At 39.6% G+C, this 15,306-nt stretch overlaps 1 protein-coding gene across 4 annotated transcripts in view; it reads right to left on the bottom strand.

The window, feature by feature from the left end:
• The window catches only part of RPTOR (regulatory associated protein of MTOR complex 1), a 562,842-nt gene that overhangs the window by 258,826 nt on the left and 288,710 nt on the right, over positions 1-15,306 (bottom strand). For all 4 annotated transcript variants that reach the window (XM_042455637.1, XM_042455638.1, XM_042455639.1 and 1 more), the window contains exons 8-9: positions 9,357-9,457; positions 8,687-8,831 (exon numbers count right to left, since the gene is read on the bottom strand). In XM_042455637.1, the coding sequence (XP_042311571.1) occupies positions 8,687-8,831; positions 9,357-9,457 (246 nt within the window). The remainder of the gene's footprint in view (positions 1-8,686; positions 8,832-9,356; positions 9,458-15,306) is intronic.

Raw genomic sequence — 15,306 nt, 5'->3', positions numbered from 1 at the left:
AAACCCCAGCGGATAACAAGGGTCCATTGTATTATTTGTGGGGGATAACTAGAAAAAAAAGATAATGGTCTTTGTTTAGAGGGTAAGGAATGTACAGAGGAACTGGATTAAAGTGTACGTATAGCTGCATAGAAATATAAAACAAACTTGAATGATCTTGAATGAAAAATAAGAGGACAGAAGATAAAACTAAAGTAGTGAAGAAATAACTAGAGTTGAAGAAAAAGGATGTCATTGTGTGTCAAGGGGAAGAGGAAAATCAGGGAAAACCAAGAGAAATTTGAATCGAGTGTGGAAGTTTATAAATGTATAAATGTGAGTTATTGTAGGTATGTATATGGTTTTTAAATTTTTTAAACAAAAATTAAAAAAGAAGAAATTGGGATTCAACTTTGTATGGATTTTCGCTCTCTATACCTTATTTATTTTTTCATTTCTTTTGCATAACTCTTCTGTGTATTACCTCGAGAATTTTTTATTTCTTCTTGGTCTTGTAGCATGTTCCTTTTCTTATCACAGAGCATTCTGGCCCTTGATTTGAATTTCCCTTTTAGTTCTTGGATTTTGTGGAAGAGGTCCCTCGTTCTTCCTTTTTTGTTGTTCTCTTCTATTTCTCTGCATTTATCATTGTGACAGTTTTCTTTATCTTTACACACTAGTCATTGCACGGTTGCATTCATGGTTGTGGTTTTGTTTCAATCTCTCTTAACTTTTGCCTTCCTTTTCTCCTTTATTACACAAAGTGTTTCATCTTCCATGTTTCTTCCCTTTCTTTTTGGCCACTGTTACTGTCTTTCTGCATTCTTCCTTAATTGGGTCCTTGGCTTCTTCCCATAGTTCTTCTGACTCACAGCTGAAAACCACATGGCTGCTGCTGACAGAGAAAGGGTGAGCAAGCAGAGAGAAGGACAGGTGGCAATTGCTTCGACCACCCACGGCGAAACCTTTGCAGCCATCACCGGTGGCAAAGGAGACTATATGCATGGACTTCAGTAGATGGTCAACACAAAAATCAGATCTAGATTAGCCACTGATTGTGCCACAGACCACAAATTACTTATACATAAAAAAATAAAAAATAAAGGTAAGGGTGAAGAAGAAAAGAAAAACAAAATATTACCTAAGACTATTTAACACTTGCAGACGTTATATAAACTGTAACAAATAATCAAATAAACAAGATTGTTAATTTACAAAAGCAACTATTTAAACCTTATCCTATTACTGTAAATATGTAAAACCAAATCTGTTACTGATATTATAATATACAATTATAAAAATCTATATTTCCTGAAAACTATCATTTTCCAATGCAAGTTAATTTTAACTATGGCTACAGAAAATGAGCTATCTTCAAAAATCACAAGTTGGATCCAGACTTAGTCATATGTACTCGTAAAACATAGTCACACTTAACAGTAGTCCAACTGAAAGCAACATATATTAAGTTAGGGGTAGTACAGACTGCTCTGAAACGGCAAGCTGGAGTTGCCCATTTTAACTGCGGAAAGCCACCGCAGTCGCCAAACCGTGCGTCGTCGTCCCTCTGCAGTAAAAAGAACCCGGTTCTTCCGGGTTCTTCTTGGGGCGCGTCGTGTACATCATGAGTGCACCATTGACGCACTCGTGACATAAGCAATGCTCAGCAACGTGCAAACACTGCATGCCATCATCATCATGGCGGCGCCCATGTGGACAGGACATCGCCATGATGCTGCCGCCTGTACAGACTAGGGTTCCGGAGCATGCAGCTGCCACACGCTCTGGAACCCCAGTTTTGGCACCGGCACACCGCTTTTGGCCGGTGTGTCTCAGGCCTTAGTTGTGACTAATTTACTTCTCATTGATTCGAACAGGTCTAATACTAAACCAACCTTAAATCTGGGTGCAGCCCTATAGCCTGAAATTTGTTTGAAGAAATTACAGAGAAGCAGAACCATAGCCTCAAAAATCCTCTTCATGTCCAAACCAAAGAAAAAAGGAGCACACAAACCTTGAGGTAAGATAGGTATATGCTTATATTTCTATCATTGTTTACCATTACCTGATATATTTAATGTATACAGAGGCTCAGAAGCAATGCTGTAATCATCTGAATAAAGAACAAGATGGAAAGAGAAATGGAAAGTAAATATCTGTGACTATTATTGATTCATACAGCGGAGCAAACTGTGTGACTAAGGTAGAACATGTCAATCATGTTTATATTGAAGTAAATTTAATGTAAAGCATGGAGAACCATGTAAAACAAGTGAGAAGATTATTATCCAGAGATAAGGCAGGCTGTATGCATTGCACATGTATGCAGTAAGATCACAGCACATGGTGGCCTACCAAATCTTTCTCCTCTTTTCTCCCAGAATGATGCTTCATCCACAGTTTGGTTACAACATAATAGTTACATGGGTTAGGGTAAATGTCACAGCAGAATGGATAGAATTCTATGGCCAAATATTCCTTAACCCAGTGATGACAATCCTTTTTGGGGCCAAGTGCCCCAACTAAAAGTATTTCCGGCACCAGGTCTTACCCGGTGCCAGGTGTGGGACTTCTGCCCTCGAGGGAAAGACTTGCCGGGGGGGGGGGGGGGCTTCTCCCCTTGCTCCTTTCCCGGTCTCCGGAGAGGCAGCTGGAGGCCAGGAAAGGTCTGGGAGGAGGAGGAACAGGTGCACAATCTTGTTCCACCTACTCTCTGCTGGGTGCCAGGCCAAATGACATCACGTGTCATCTCTGGCACCCATGCCATAGGTTTGCCATCATCTGATCTACAGAAGAGACTGAGAAAACAGTGCAGCTAAGAAAGCATGGAACAGGAAGTCCCTCAATACATATATTTTATAAAATATTATATATAAAAAATGGAGAAATAGAATAATTTTTACAATTTTACATCAGATCTCCAAGGCAAGGAGATGAATGTGTTAGAAACCAATGTGCCTAAGCAAATTATTTATTTATATTATAGAAAAGTAGTGCCATTTCTCAGAAGTAATACCAGCACTGCCACCAAACATTCAAAATATAATATGAGCTCTTTTTCATTGTTTTTATTATTTAAGAGAACAAAACTTAGCTTTATTAATTTTTTCCACAGTAGGGAAGTAGATGGAGAGGTGAAGGTTAATTGTTTTGACTCTGTGCTGGGCATATTCAATTTAAACTGTTATGATAATATACAGGTTTATATATAAAAGGAAGACAATTCACTCTTCTTTTCATATAGTGTGGAAACTTAAATGTGGGAATTGAAAAACAATTCAATACTTATTAATGCTGCCCTTTTAAAGCTAAATTCAAATTTACCTAAATTCAGGGATGGGAGAAGCACAGACTATGTGGAGTCCCCATGTTTTGTTCTGGGTTTTTTTTTGTTTTGTTTTGTTTTTGGTTACAACCTCCATGCTTATCCCAGACTCCTCTCAAGGCCACTGTAATGAAATGTTGGGGGAGAATAGGATCCCTCTTAAATGACATCTGCAGCTTCTGAAGGCTTTCAGGAACTGCAGTTTAAATAAAAATATTTGCCAACATGCTCCCAATCTCTCCAAATTACAACCAGATGCAGACCTCTGTTTCTGGTTGGGATTTTTGGCAAATTTTCTATGGTTCCAGGGAGATGCTGCTTGTTGTGGGTTCTTAGAATTGAAAACAGGCCATCACGCCCACTGGAATTACCCATCCCACCAAAACAAGCCAACATTTGCAAGCCCCCTTGTCGTGGGGGAGAGGCTTGCGTACACTAATGAAGTTGTGAGCTATGTTGGCGGTGGTATAATAACCACCAGTAGGGTCTCCCATGCCAGACAGGTCACAACCAAAGGGTCTGACCAAGAGCATCAAAGGGCAGGATGAGCTCTCTAGCCTATGGCAATCATCCTAGGAGAAGGAAAACTCTAATCCCAAACCTGGGCAGATGGTGCTCATCTAACCCCTAAGGTCAGCCATCTAAGAGAAGGAAACTCTAATCAGACCCATGACCTGAGGTCCTCGCTGCCACCGTCTAAGCTTGCTAGGCCACAGCAGACGAACCTTTGGTTTTTAAAGGGTGAGGCCACAAGAAAAATCCATTGCACAGGCTCAAAGGATACATCCAATCTCCGAAAAAGCCCTGTAGCGATAGGCGAGGGACGAAATGGCAGGTGTAAAGATGCACTGGAAGCTGCAGACCCAACCCTGCATGCAGGCGGTTCAGGACTTTGGTCATTTGAGGCTGACCCGGGAGATAACAGTCTTGTTCGGCAGCATCCTGAATGACCAAGCAGCCTTTTTTAAGGAGAGCAGTGCTTGCTCCATATGGAGAGGGGCCTAGAAAAGGTGGCCTAACGAAAGCTCATCCCATCCATCCACCCGGTTGGCCAACGGGCATCTTCTGATGTGGTTGAACAAAGACAAAGAAACAAAGGCACACACCAGCCTCCAAAGGTGCAAATGGTCTGACACTTGCATGCTGGAACATCAGAAACATTCAAGATTCTGCAGATAGTGGACGTCCTGAGCGTCATTCTGCTCTAACAAGGTTGTGTTCGCTCTCCAACTCTATTTACAATCTTCTTCAGCATGATGCTTCAAAGGGCTACGTCAAATCTCGAAGAAGATGACGGCATTTATATACGCTACCGTACTGATGGTAGCTTGTTTAACTTAAGCCGTCTGACGGCTTGCACTAAGACTCTAAACTATCTAGAGCGTGAGCTGCTTTTCGCTGACGATGCTGCCCTTGTTGCCCATACAGAAGCGGCTCTGCAGTGCCTAACATCCTGCTTTGCAACAGCTGCAAAGCTTTTTGGGCTGGAAGTCAGCCTGGAGAGAATGGAATTTCGCCACCAGCCGGCACCACAGGATGAACACTACCATCCTCACATCACTGTAGGCAAATCTGTGCTTAAGTCCGTTCAGCAGTTCACCTACCTGGGAAGTATCATCTCCTCAGATGCCAAGATTGATAAAGAGATCAATCACAGATTAGCAAAGGCATACAGTGCATTCGGAAGGCTTCACAAAAGAGTCTGGAGTAACAAACACTTGAGGCGAAGCACAAAAATCAGTGTGTATAGATCCACTGTACTGTCTATTCTCCTTTATGGGTCTGATACATGGGCCACCTATCGCCAACACCTACAATTCCTTGAATGCTTTCATCAGTGCTTTTTACGCACAATTCTAAATACAGTGGTGCCTCGGGATACGAAATTAATTCGTTCCGCCATTCCTTTCGTAACCCGAAAATTTCGTAACCCGAAATACTCCGTTAGCACTGGAAAGCCTATAGCAGCATTTGAATTTCGCGCCGAAATGAATTTCGTAACCCGAAACAGTTTTTGCCAATCCGACTTTTTCGTATCCCGGAAATTTCGTAACGCGATCATTTTGTATCCCGAGGCACCACTGTATAGACTGGACTGAATATGTGATGAATGTTGCTGTCCTTGAGCAAGCTGAGATCATCAGAATTGAGGCCATGCTATTGAGAACGCAGCTGTGCTGGACAGGACACGTTTCTAGGATGGATGACCATCACCCCCCAAAAATAGTATTCTACGGTGAACTTGCCACAGTTCAGCGTAAGAGGGGCGACCCAAAGAAGAGATACAAGGACTCCCTGAAAGAACATCTCAGGCTTGGCCCAATCGATCACCAACAATGGTCCGCCCTGGCTTCGCATTGGGAGGCATGGAGATGCACTATCCATGATGCTGCAGCCTTTTTCAAAAATTCACACCGAACGAGTCTCGAAGAGAAATGACAATGCAGAAAGAAACACAACTTGGAAATATCACCCAAAGAGACATTCTGCTGTGCTTTCTGCAACCGGACTTGTTTATCTTGGATCTGCCTTTTTAGTCATCAACGCACTTGTAGAAAGTGTGGGATGAGTCCTTCCTGAATTTTCGTTTGCAAATAAAAGCCAGAGTAAGCTAAATTTGATCCTGGCTTATTTGGAAACAAGAAATCATGGGCGGGTTACAGATCGCCTATTTGGGGCGGGCTGCACCTGCCCCTTTCCCCGGTGTATCGGTCCTCAGCGGCCAGAACGGCAGCCGCTGAGGCCCCGATCCGCCGCTTTTCAGGCAGCCGTCTGAAGGCTGCGCTCAGCGACGCAAAGTGGCGCCGCAAACCAGGAAGGAGCTCCGAAATGGAGCTCCTTCCTGGTCCGCGAAAAGGGCGCACTAAGCGCCCTGGCGCGGACCGACGTCACATCCGCGCCACCCCATATAGAGGAGGCACGGTCGTGACGTCGTCATGGCGGCCCCCATGTGGAAGGGGAGCCATCATTTTGTACGGACTCAGTCCGTACTAGGGTTAGGGGGGCGCGGAAGCACCGCACCTTCCTAACCCTAGTACGGACTGACTCCGTACTTTCATGGCGGTGTATAACCCGCCATAATTCCTAGTTAAAAGAACAAATCTTAGATTTCCTGTTCCCACAAAGAGAACAAATGGGCTCCATTTATTTGGATGCTGCTCCTGCATATCCTACCTTTATTGAGCCAGAATATTTGGCTTCCCATTATGGGTAAACATTATCTATGGTTTAAAACATAGAACAGGGTTAGAATTTCTTTGCGCCTATCAACCAAAGTTATCTAACGTGTTGTCCATTGCATAATATATTGCATTGGATATTTAATACAGCAGAATTATATCTTAAGTTCTTGAAATAACTTGAAAGAAAGAAATCTAAATAAATTATCCACTAATTGAACTGACTTGTTCTTGGAATAAGTTTTGTTTTGTTTTTTTGTAATAGTCATATTTCTCACACACTTGCCCCAGTTTTTTAATTGTATAGAGTGAAACAGTTGTTTTCCCCTATCTTTGCTCTTATGGTACTTTTTTCCTTAATATTTCAGAGATAAAAGTTTTTCTGACCCAGTTTTAATCTTCCTCCTCCTCTCCGTGTAATTTTAGCTGCAATAGGGAGTCATTGACTACAAGCTGCTATTTGGCTTCTGGATCTGTCACCATCTCTGTTGGAATGCACTGATCTCTGAAAACTTGCCACTAGTTTGGCTGCTGATCAGGTGGAAAAGACAACCAGCCCTACCCTGCTGGTTATAGAATAGTTGGAATATTCTCCAATGGCATATGCAGAAATAGCTCCCATGTCAATTCGTACATAAAACTCTGTGAAGGGGCATCTGTTACTTCATATTGTGTGCTCCTGCTGCTAACTGGAAAATCTAAGCCACTCTTACTAATTAGATCTATCACTTCCTTATCTGCAATACAATTTAAATCTTTTAAGCCTTCATTCTCATTACAGAAGCAACTCTGTTTTCAGTTAAGGTTTACTTTTATTACTCACTCTCTGCTGCTTTCCAGAAATGATTATATAGAGGATACACACAAATCTTTCCTCTAGACCAGTTCCTCATTATGCTATGCCTCTTGTTTATTGTTATTTCAGCTGCTACTTTTCATTACAGACCACACATTGCACTAATTTTGTAACTCTTTTCAACAACCACATTGAAGAGATTGTCTCCAATGATGTTTTGGAAATTCAAGCAGATTGAGTGTCGCTGGGTCATTTTATCTATTAACTTTTACAGAGCTGTGAAAACTTTCACTGAAACCGTATAAACCGGACTCTGCTAGGTTATGGCTTACTCAAACACTGCATTACTATGTCTCTAATTAGAGAGGCCTCAAAATCACACGGAGAATTGATGGATCATCCCATCTCCTGTGCCCCTGCTTTCAGTCAATGAGTGTTTGCTAATCAGAGATTAATTTAAAAGACTCTTGGTAATAAGTGTGCCATTTATGTCCACATTCATCACATTAGAAAGAACCAAGATGACAGGAAGAAAACATTTCAGACAACTGTGCACTCATTTGTGGACATATGTAGCATGCATCTCAAGACTAGGATATGTGAAAGTATATATTTAACTAGTCTGGATGATTCTTTAAAGGCTTTTAAAGCAGGTGTGGGATTGTTGGTGGTGTAGGAATGCAATCTTCAGGCATTCCCAGATTCCTATTAATCCTTCCATTCTCAGGTTCAAAAAAATAGGTAAAACCCCACTATTTTCAACCAGATGGCAGCTGCTACCATTGTTTACTTTCTCATATGAAGGATACTGAAGACTGTCTGATGTTTATGCCTTCTCCTCTGGAAATCTTCAGCTAGAATTCCAGATGAATGGGGGCTTACTTTGGCAAGGAAAAGCATATTCCATTAGCATCTCTGAGGGTGGCTGTGGAAACTTATCAAGATATTTTCTGCAAAATAAATATATAGAATTGATTTCTTGAAAAATCTCTGATTAGTTAAGAGGCAGCTGAGATAGTGGGGATTTTATAGAAAATGGAAGTATTTTAAGTTTAAACAATTCTAACTGGTGGGATTCTCTTTATAACCATAGCTTTACATCCAGAATAAAACACCACAATGGTTGATACAGCAGAGATTCTGAGGCAGGGGGTCATATAAGTATAAATAAAATGGGTGTTAAAAATGACATTTATTAAGGAAACACAAATGGCCTAGAAAAGATGTTTGGAGACGTATATTATGTTGCCTTGTGAACTTTCATATCTGATCCACATATTAATCACAAAAAGGCACTGTAAAGAAATAGGTGATAATAACATTGCATGACAGCACAACTGTGAAACCTCTGCTTGGCCACTCTGGAAAGCACCCAGAGCATGAGGTAATTTTCTGGGGTCAACTTACCACATGGCATGCATGTACGTTGGAGGTAAACGAGGACTGCTGACTGGGGTGCAGTTGTAAGATCTCATTATCCTCTCTGCAAGTAAGAAATTTCGAAATAGGCTTGCCACTAGCAGATCCTGCCTGAAGAGCTTCTGAAAAAGATCTGCAAAAAAGACAGAAAAATGGATGGCTTTCATAAAAAGAAAGTGTTAAAACAATGAAAAACCAGGCATCTGTATGTTCTCTGGCAAGAGTCAGTGTAGCAACAGTTAGATCTGCTAGTATCTATTCAGGTTTTAAACATAAATGTAGCTATAGGTGACTACAAAATCATTTAATTCGATCATACAATTCTGTCAAGCTGGCACACCATATCCTAAATAATACCATTCTGTTAATGTCCTATGTAACATTGTAAAACCTTAAAATGAATACAGCTTTCAGAAAACAGAATCATAGTGCACAATGAATAAGAAAATTGGAAACCAAACCACACTCATGTAAAATTACCTACTATGGAGGCATGAAAGTGTTTCCATCTCTTCTATTTTTGCTTCTATTCCTCATTTTTGTCTACTGCTCCTTATTTGTCCTGCTCAGCTCATAGTTTCATATTCCTGTCTTCTTTTGTTATGATCAAACTATATATATTGCCAGTAATTCTGCGCCTCATCTGCCATAGTCTTACCTCTGGGTAGGACATTCCATGCAATTGTATCAGTGATGGCTGTAAAGATCCAATTCAATTCTCCCAGAGGCGTTCGCCTGTCATTTAGCCTCCCAGGAATTCTAGAAGAAGTAATAACATTTTATTGTTAAACAGATACATGCTAAATCTACAGCAAGGGATACAAAATTGTTATGCAAGGAAGCGATGCCCTATCTCCATGTTTCAAAAGTAAACTGCAAATTTATTCACGACATTCTTCAACAGGTCTGAGTCTGTACAGAAAATGATGGTGATTCTGCTACATATATTCACACGGTAGCTTACCCACTTACTATTCCAGATCCTGCTTGGCATCTCAACAATGACACTTGACTTTGAACTTCATCAAGAACATAAAAATACTCCAAACAAAGGCTCTATACAGTTCAAAATAAATGGTAATAAACAAGCAGGGGAATACTTTTACAATCTGTTTTTTTTCTAATTATTTAGTAAGAATGAACTGTACACTAAATCTCTGAATGAATTGACTAAGAAACTAGTAATTTTTTTTTTAATGAGCAACTTGGGAAGTAACAGAATATTGACAGTGCATTACAATGTTTGCATGATACATGGTCCCAAAAACTAGCATCCTGTAATGCTATTTCTTTTAGAAAATAAAGAATCAAAGAAAAATAACATTTCACTAAACATCTAAAGGGAAATGGCGACATGCAGTATAAAGACTGATAGCAGTATCTCTTCTACTAATCAGGCTACAAATAACATTTCAGATACAAGGACCATACAAAAGATCTGAGCATATTATTTCCAAGGTTTGGGGTTGTTAGGTAAATCTTCTGTCTAACTCCATGTTACCTGGTACTCTGTGCTCTTTTTGGAATATTCCTGTAAATCATAGAATCAGAGTTGGAAGAGACCGCAAGGGCCATCAAGTCCAACTCTTGCCATGCAGGAACTCATAATCAAAGCACCCCAACAGATGGCCATCCAGCCTCTGTTTAAAATCCTCCAAAGAAAGAGATTCCGCCACTCTCAGAGGGAGTGTGTTCCACTGTCAAGCAGCACTTACTGTCAGGAAGTTCTTCCTGATGTTGAGGTAAAATGATGTAAAATGATACTTGTGACTTGCTCTCATCTTAAAAAAAAGTTCAACTGCCATACTATGGTTGCAAGTCTCATCCATGCAACAGGGCCTTTGTTGTGTAAGGAATGGCTTCCTGTGCAATGACAAACCCACTCTGAACAAAGCCTGCCAAGGAAACCTAGTGATAGGTTTAAGGTACTCATAAGAAATGATTTGAAGGGACAGAACAACAACAGTTGCAGTAGCAGCAGTAGCAGTAGTAGTAGCAGCAAGTGTAATGGAAGAAAGTTGTACAGAAATCACTGGAATGTACATTTTGTTTTTGTTTTTTTATTTTATTAAAGCTTATCTTTGAATAAAAACAAATACAAAAACAAATGCAAAACCCTACAATCATTTATAGTACTCATATGCTATCGGTGTTTATCAATATAAATCAATATTTTATGTGTGTGTGTGTGTGTGTGTGTGTGTGTGTTCGCGCATAATCTATATGGCTAATACTCAATATTCCAACCTATGTTTACAATTTAATCTAAAGATATTATAGTGATGTCTAACCAAAAAGAAAAATATATTTCATCTTTTACTTTGGATACATGTGTGATTCTTATATTTCTTTTCACCCATACTTTATTGAACTTTGAATTTTCTTACTAACCTTACGCTCTTTTCTTATTTCTTTAGATTCTTTTTTAATTTTACATTAATATTACTATTATTTTATTTTATCATGTGTCATCATATATTCATATGTTTACTCTTATTACTGAAATTATTTTTTTCGCATCACTACTTGATTCACTATTTAGTCTTTCCTTGTTTGTTTTTCCCAATATTTAATTGCTAAATCCCAATCTTCTTCCTTAGGATCATTGTCCTCTTCATCAATAGAAGTATAGTGTCTAGATCAAGGGAAGTAATAGTGCCACTCTATTCTGCTTTGGTCAGGCCCCACCCGGAATATTGTGTCCAGTTCTGGGCCCCACAATTCAAAAAGGACATTGAGAAACTGGAGTGTGTCCAAAGGAGGACAACTAAAATGGTGAAGGGTCTGGAAACCATGCCATATGAGGAACGCCTTAGGGAGCTGGGGATGTTTAGCCTGGAGAAAAGAAGGTTAAGAGGTAATATGATAGCCCTATTTAAATATTTGAAGGGATGTCATATTGAGGACGGAGCAAGCTTGTTTTCTGCTGCTCCAGAGACTAGGACCCGGAGCAATGGATGCAAGCTGCAGGAAAAGAGATTCCACCTCAACATTAGGAAGAATTTCCTGACAGTAAGGGCTGTTCGACAGTGGAACACACTCCCTCGGAGTGTAGTGGAGTCTCCCTCCTTGGAGGTCTTCAAACAGAGGCTGGATGGCCATCTGTCGGGGATGCTTTGATTTGGATTTCCTGCATGGCAGGGGGTTGGACTGGATGGCCCTTGCGGTCTTTTCCAACTCTATGATTCTCTTTTAATTTCCTTGATAGTCTATGCGCATTGCTCATACCTTATAGTTTTTTAGCCATTCAGCCATTCTTCTAACGATGGAGTTTGGAGTGATTTTCATTTTTGTGCATAAAGCAACCTCGCCGTTCTTACCATGTATAGTATTATTTTTGAGCATTTTTTCTATCTCTTTTAACCAACCTACCTGTCATATTCAGTAGATACAACTCTGGACTTTTCTGAAAATTCATGCCTAATATGTCAATTATTGCTTTATGTATCTCTTTCCAGAACTGTTTTGCTTGATTACAAGACCACCACATGTGGTAATATGATCCTTCTGTTTTTACGTTTCCAACATGTTTTATTTACGTTTACATACATTTCTTGATAATTTTAATGGAGTTAGGTGCCATATATATTTTTCTAATAATTTTCCTTTAGGTTTTGAACTAAGGTAAATTTGTGTTATACAAATATTTTTTCCATTCCTCCAAATCAATATTATGTTGGAAAATTTGACTCCATTTGATCATTGTTTCCTTTATACATTCCTGTTCTAATTCTCTTAATAACGTTTCATATGGAATGTACATTTTGAAATGTCCCCTAAAGTCAGAAATTTGCCCCTAGCTATTTCCTGTTTGTTTCTTACATGTTGAACCGGAAGGGAAATGTACATGTTTCTTAACAGAACTTTATCTCTTATAATCCTGTGAAAGGTTAAGATTGCAAGACAGAGATTGGCCAATGGCAACCTAGTGAGGTGAATGAATAGGGACCAGAAACGTTAGCTAACATTGCTTCATTCCTTTGATTTTTGCTATAAAACAATACCACCCTTTAAAATGATTAAATCCACATTACTCTCACCTGCAATTTAAATGCCATATCAAATTCATACATGCATGCAATTTCCAATATTTTTTATTATAGATACAGAATTCTTTTTCCACTATGTAATTAACAGAAGATTGAATCTGATATGAATATTTAAACATGTTTTTTAAATTATCCCTTCTGTTTTCAAAAAGTTTCTACAAATGTATCTTGGTGGATGGATACTTTTCCATACAGCTTACATGTACTGTATATGTAATTTCTTAACTTTCCAAGAGGTGCCATCTCTGTGCTCAGGGAAATTTTATTTGGAAGAGGTCAGCACTCTTAGATAGCATTAATAAAGGTGAAACGTTAAATTCTCCACTAATATGTAAAGTTTTAAATAGATATGGCCCTCAGGGATTTCTTCTAAGGGAGACACTATATTCATTAAGGATATTAGAGTCATTAGCCAGAAGACATTTATTCTGGGGGAGGGGTACTCTTCATATTCAAAGCTACTCCCTTAAAAGATTTTCAGTTTCCTTTCAAAGGTCATTGTAAGACAAGCAAAGAAACTCTCTAAAATGGAAGAGGTTCCAGAACACTAACCTTGAAGAAATGGTATCCAAATACAAAGCAAACCAAAGAATTAGCAAACATGATAAATACTTGGATTTTAATTAAAGATTAGCATGGAGGTGCAAGGCGATTTAGGGTGGCAGTGAAGATACATCTATTTTGATCAGATACTCACGAGTATTTGACAGCTAGTATGTATGTGCCTTCAAAGGACCTATAGGAACCCCATGAACTTCACAGGGTTTTCTTAGGCAAGGAATACTCAGAAATAGCTTTGCCTCTCCCTTCCTTTAAAATATAGCCTACAGCACCTGGTATTCATTGGTGGTCTCCCATCCAAATACAAACCAGAGCTGACTCTGCTTAGTTTCCAAGATCAGACAGTATATGGAGCATTTGGAGTATTTAGGCAGCTCTGACAGCTGGTACTGCCCTGCTATAGACTGCTTTTACTATTTATTTGCAGCTATTTCAACTGTGGATTGTTGATGTTTCATTTTATTATATTATTTCTGGAATTAAAGCAGAAGAACATCTTGCATTCTTGCTCACATTTAAAATGAAGAGCTCTTAAATTAATCCACTAAAATTAAAGGAGAATAATCAATCAATACAGGTGTCGATGGGATGAATTTGTTTGTACACATAACACCTGGCTACCACAATAGTTAGGGAAGGGAGAGCAAATGTACTCTAGAGACTCTAAACTTTTCCTGCAGGAAATGATCAGTGTGATTATTCACCACCACTACCATAAATTTCTATGAGCTGGTATTTCATTTTTAAAGATAATTAGAGGCAAGAAAAAAAAGATCACCTAGCAATCCCTACCCTGGCAGCTCGGCAAGTAACCATCTCTTGATCGTGCTGCTCGTATCCCTGGGGGCTTGGCAGAAACTGCACTAGCACAGTCTCATAGACATGAGCATTTGGGGATAAGAAATCAGTTCAAATCTCTGCAAACACTGAAATGTTTACACAGGGACCCTCTCTCCACTGAAGCAGAACTGACAGAAGCTGAAGGTACGTTTCGTAGTTGATAAAGCTGCCAATAATTCAACAATTAGTTTGCTGGAGATTAGAAAGATTGTGCTGTGTGATGGTATATATGAAATACTTAATAGACTACAGAGTATTTGGGAATCATGTCTGCTTGTCAAGAAGCAGACATGAAACAGATGAGGGACACCATGTACTATGATAAAATGTTCCAGTTAACATTATTCAGTCCATGCAAAAGGAAACAATAATTGTGTGTATGTGTCTTAAAAACCAATGGAATTTGGACCAATGGGTATAGTCAAGCTTTTGATACTCCTCTTGTCCTACTAATGGCTTTTGATCATCTTGGTGGATGATCTACGCTGCAACCTGGACAGGGGAATTGGGACTCTGTGGGTTCTTCTGTAACTGCCAGGAGATGTCAACCATGGAATCCATCTGGATTGCCTTGCTGTAATGTGACTTAGAGGACCTGTTTTACAGTGGCTCCATTTACTCCTGGAGGGGTGAGCCCTGCAGGTGGTGCTGGGGACTCATGCTAGTCTGTGGGGTCCCTCAGGGCTCAGTTCTGTCACCCATGCTATTTATTTCTGTTAAGAGAGATTGTGTGGATTTTTGAGGTTTGATGCTGTCAGCATGTAGATGACATACAAATCTATTACTCCATTCCACTTCAATCCGAGGAAGCTATTTCAGTTCTAAAATGGTACCTGTCTTCAAGTAATGGACTTAGATAAGGACAAAGAAACTGAAACAAATTGAAACAACTGAGGTTGTCACGGTCAGTCAAAAGGCAGATCAGGGAATAGGGATTCAGTCAATGCTGGACATAGTTACAGTCTCTTTGGTGTACTCTTTGATTCAGGCCTGAGCTTGGAATCTCAGGTTGTTAATAAATAATAATAATAATAAAATATTTATTTGTATCCCGTCTCTCCGTTTTGAGGATTGAGGCGGGTAACAGGAAATCAAATACAATACAATCAAATACAAATGTTGTGATGGCCAGGAGTGCATTTGTATAGTTAAGCCTTG

Source organism: Sceloporus undulatus, chromosome 2 (assembly GCF_019175285.1).
Source record: "Sceloporus undulatus isolate JIND9_A2432 ecotype Alabama chromosome 2, SceUnd_v1.1, whole genome shotgun sequence".
Classification (NCBI taxonomy): Eukaryota; Metazoa; Chordata; class Lepidosauria; order Squamata; family Phrynosomatidae; genus Sceloporus; species Sceloporus undulatus.
The sequence above is the reverse complement of the archived record's forward strand: the minus strand, read 5'-3'. Positions and strand labels throughout refer to the sequence as shown.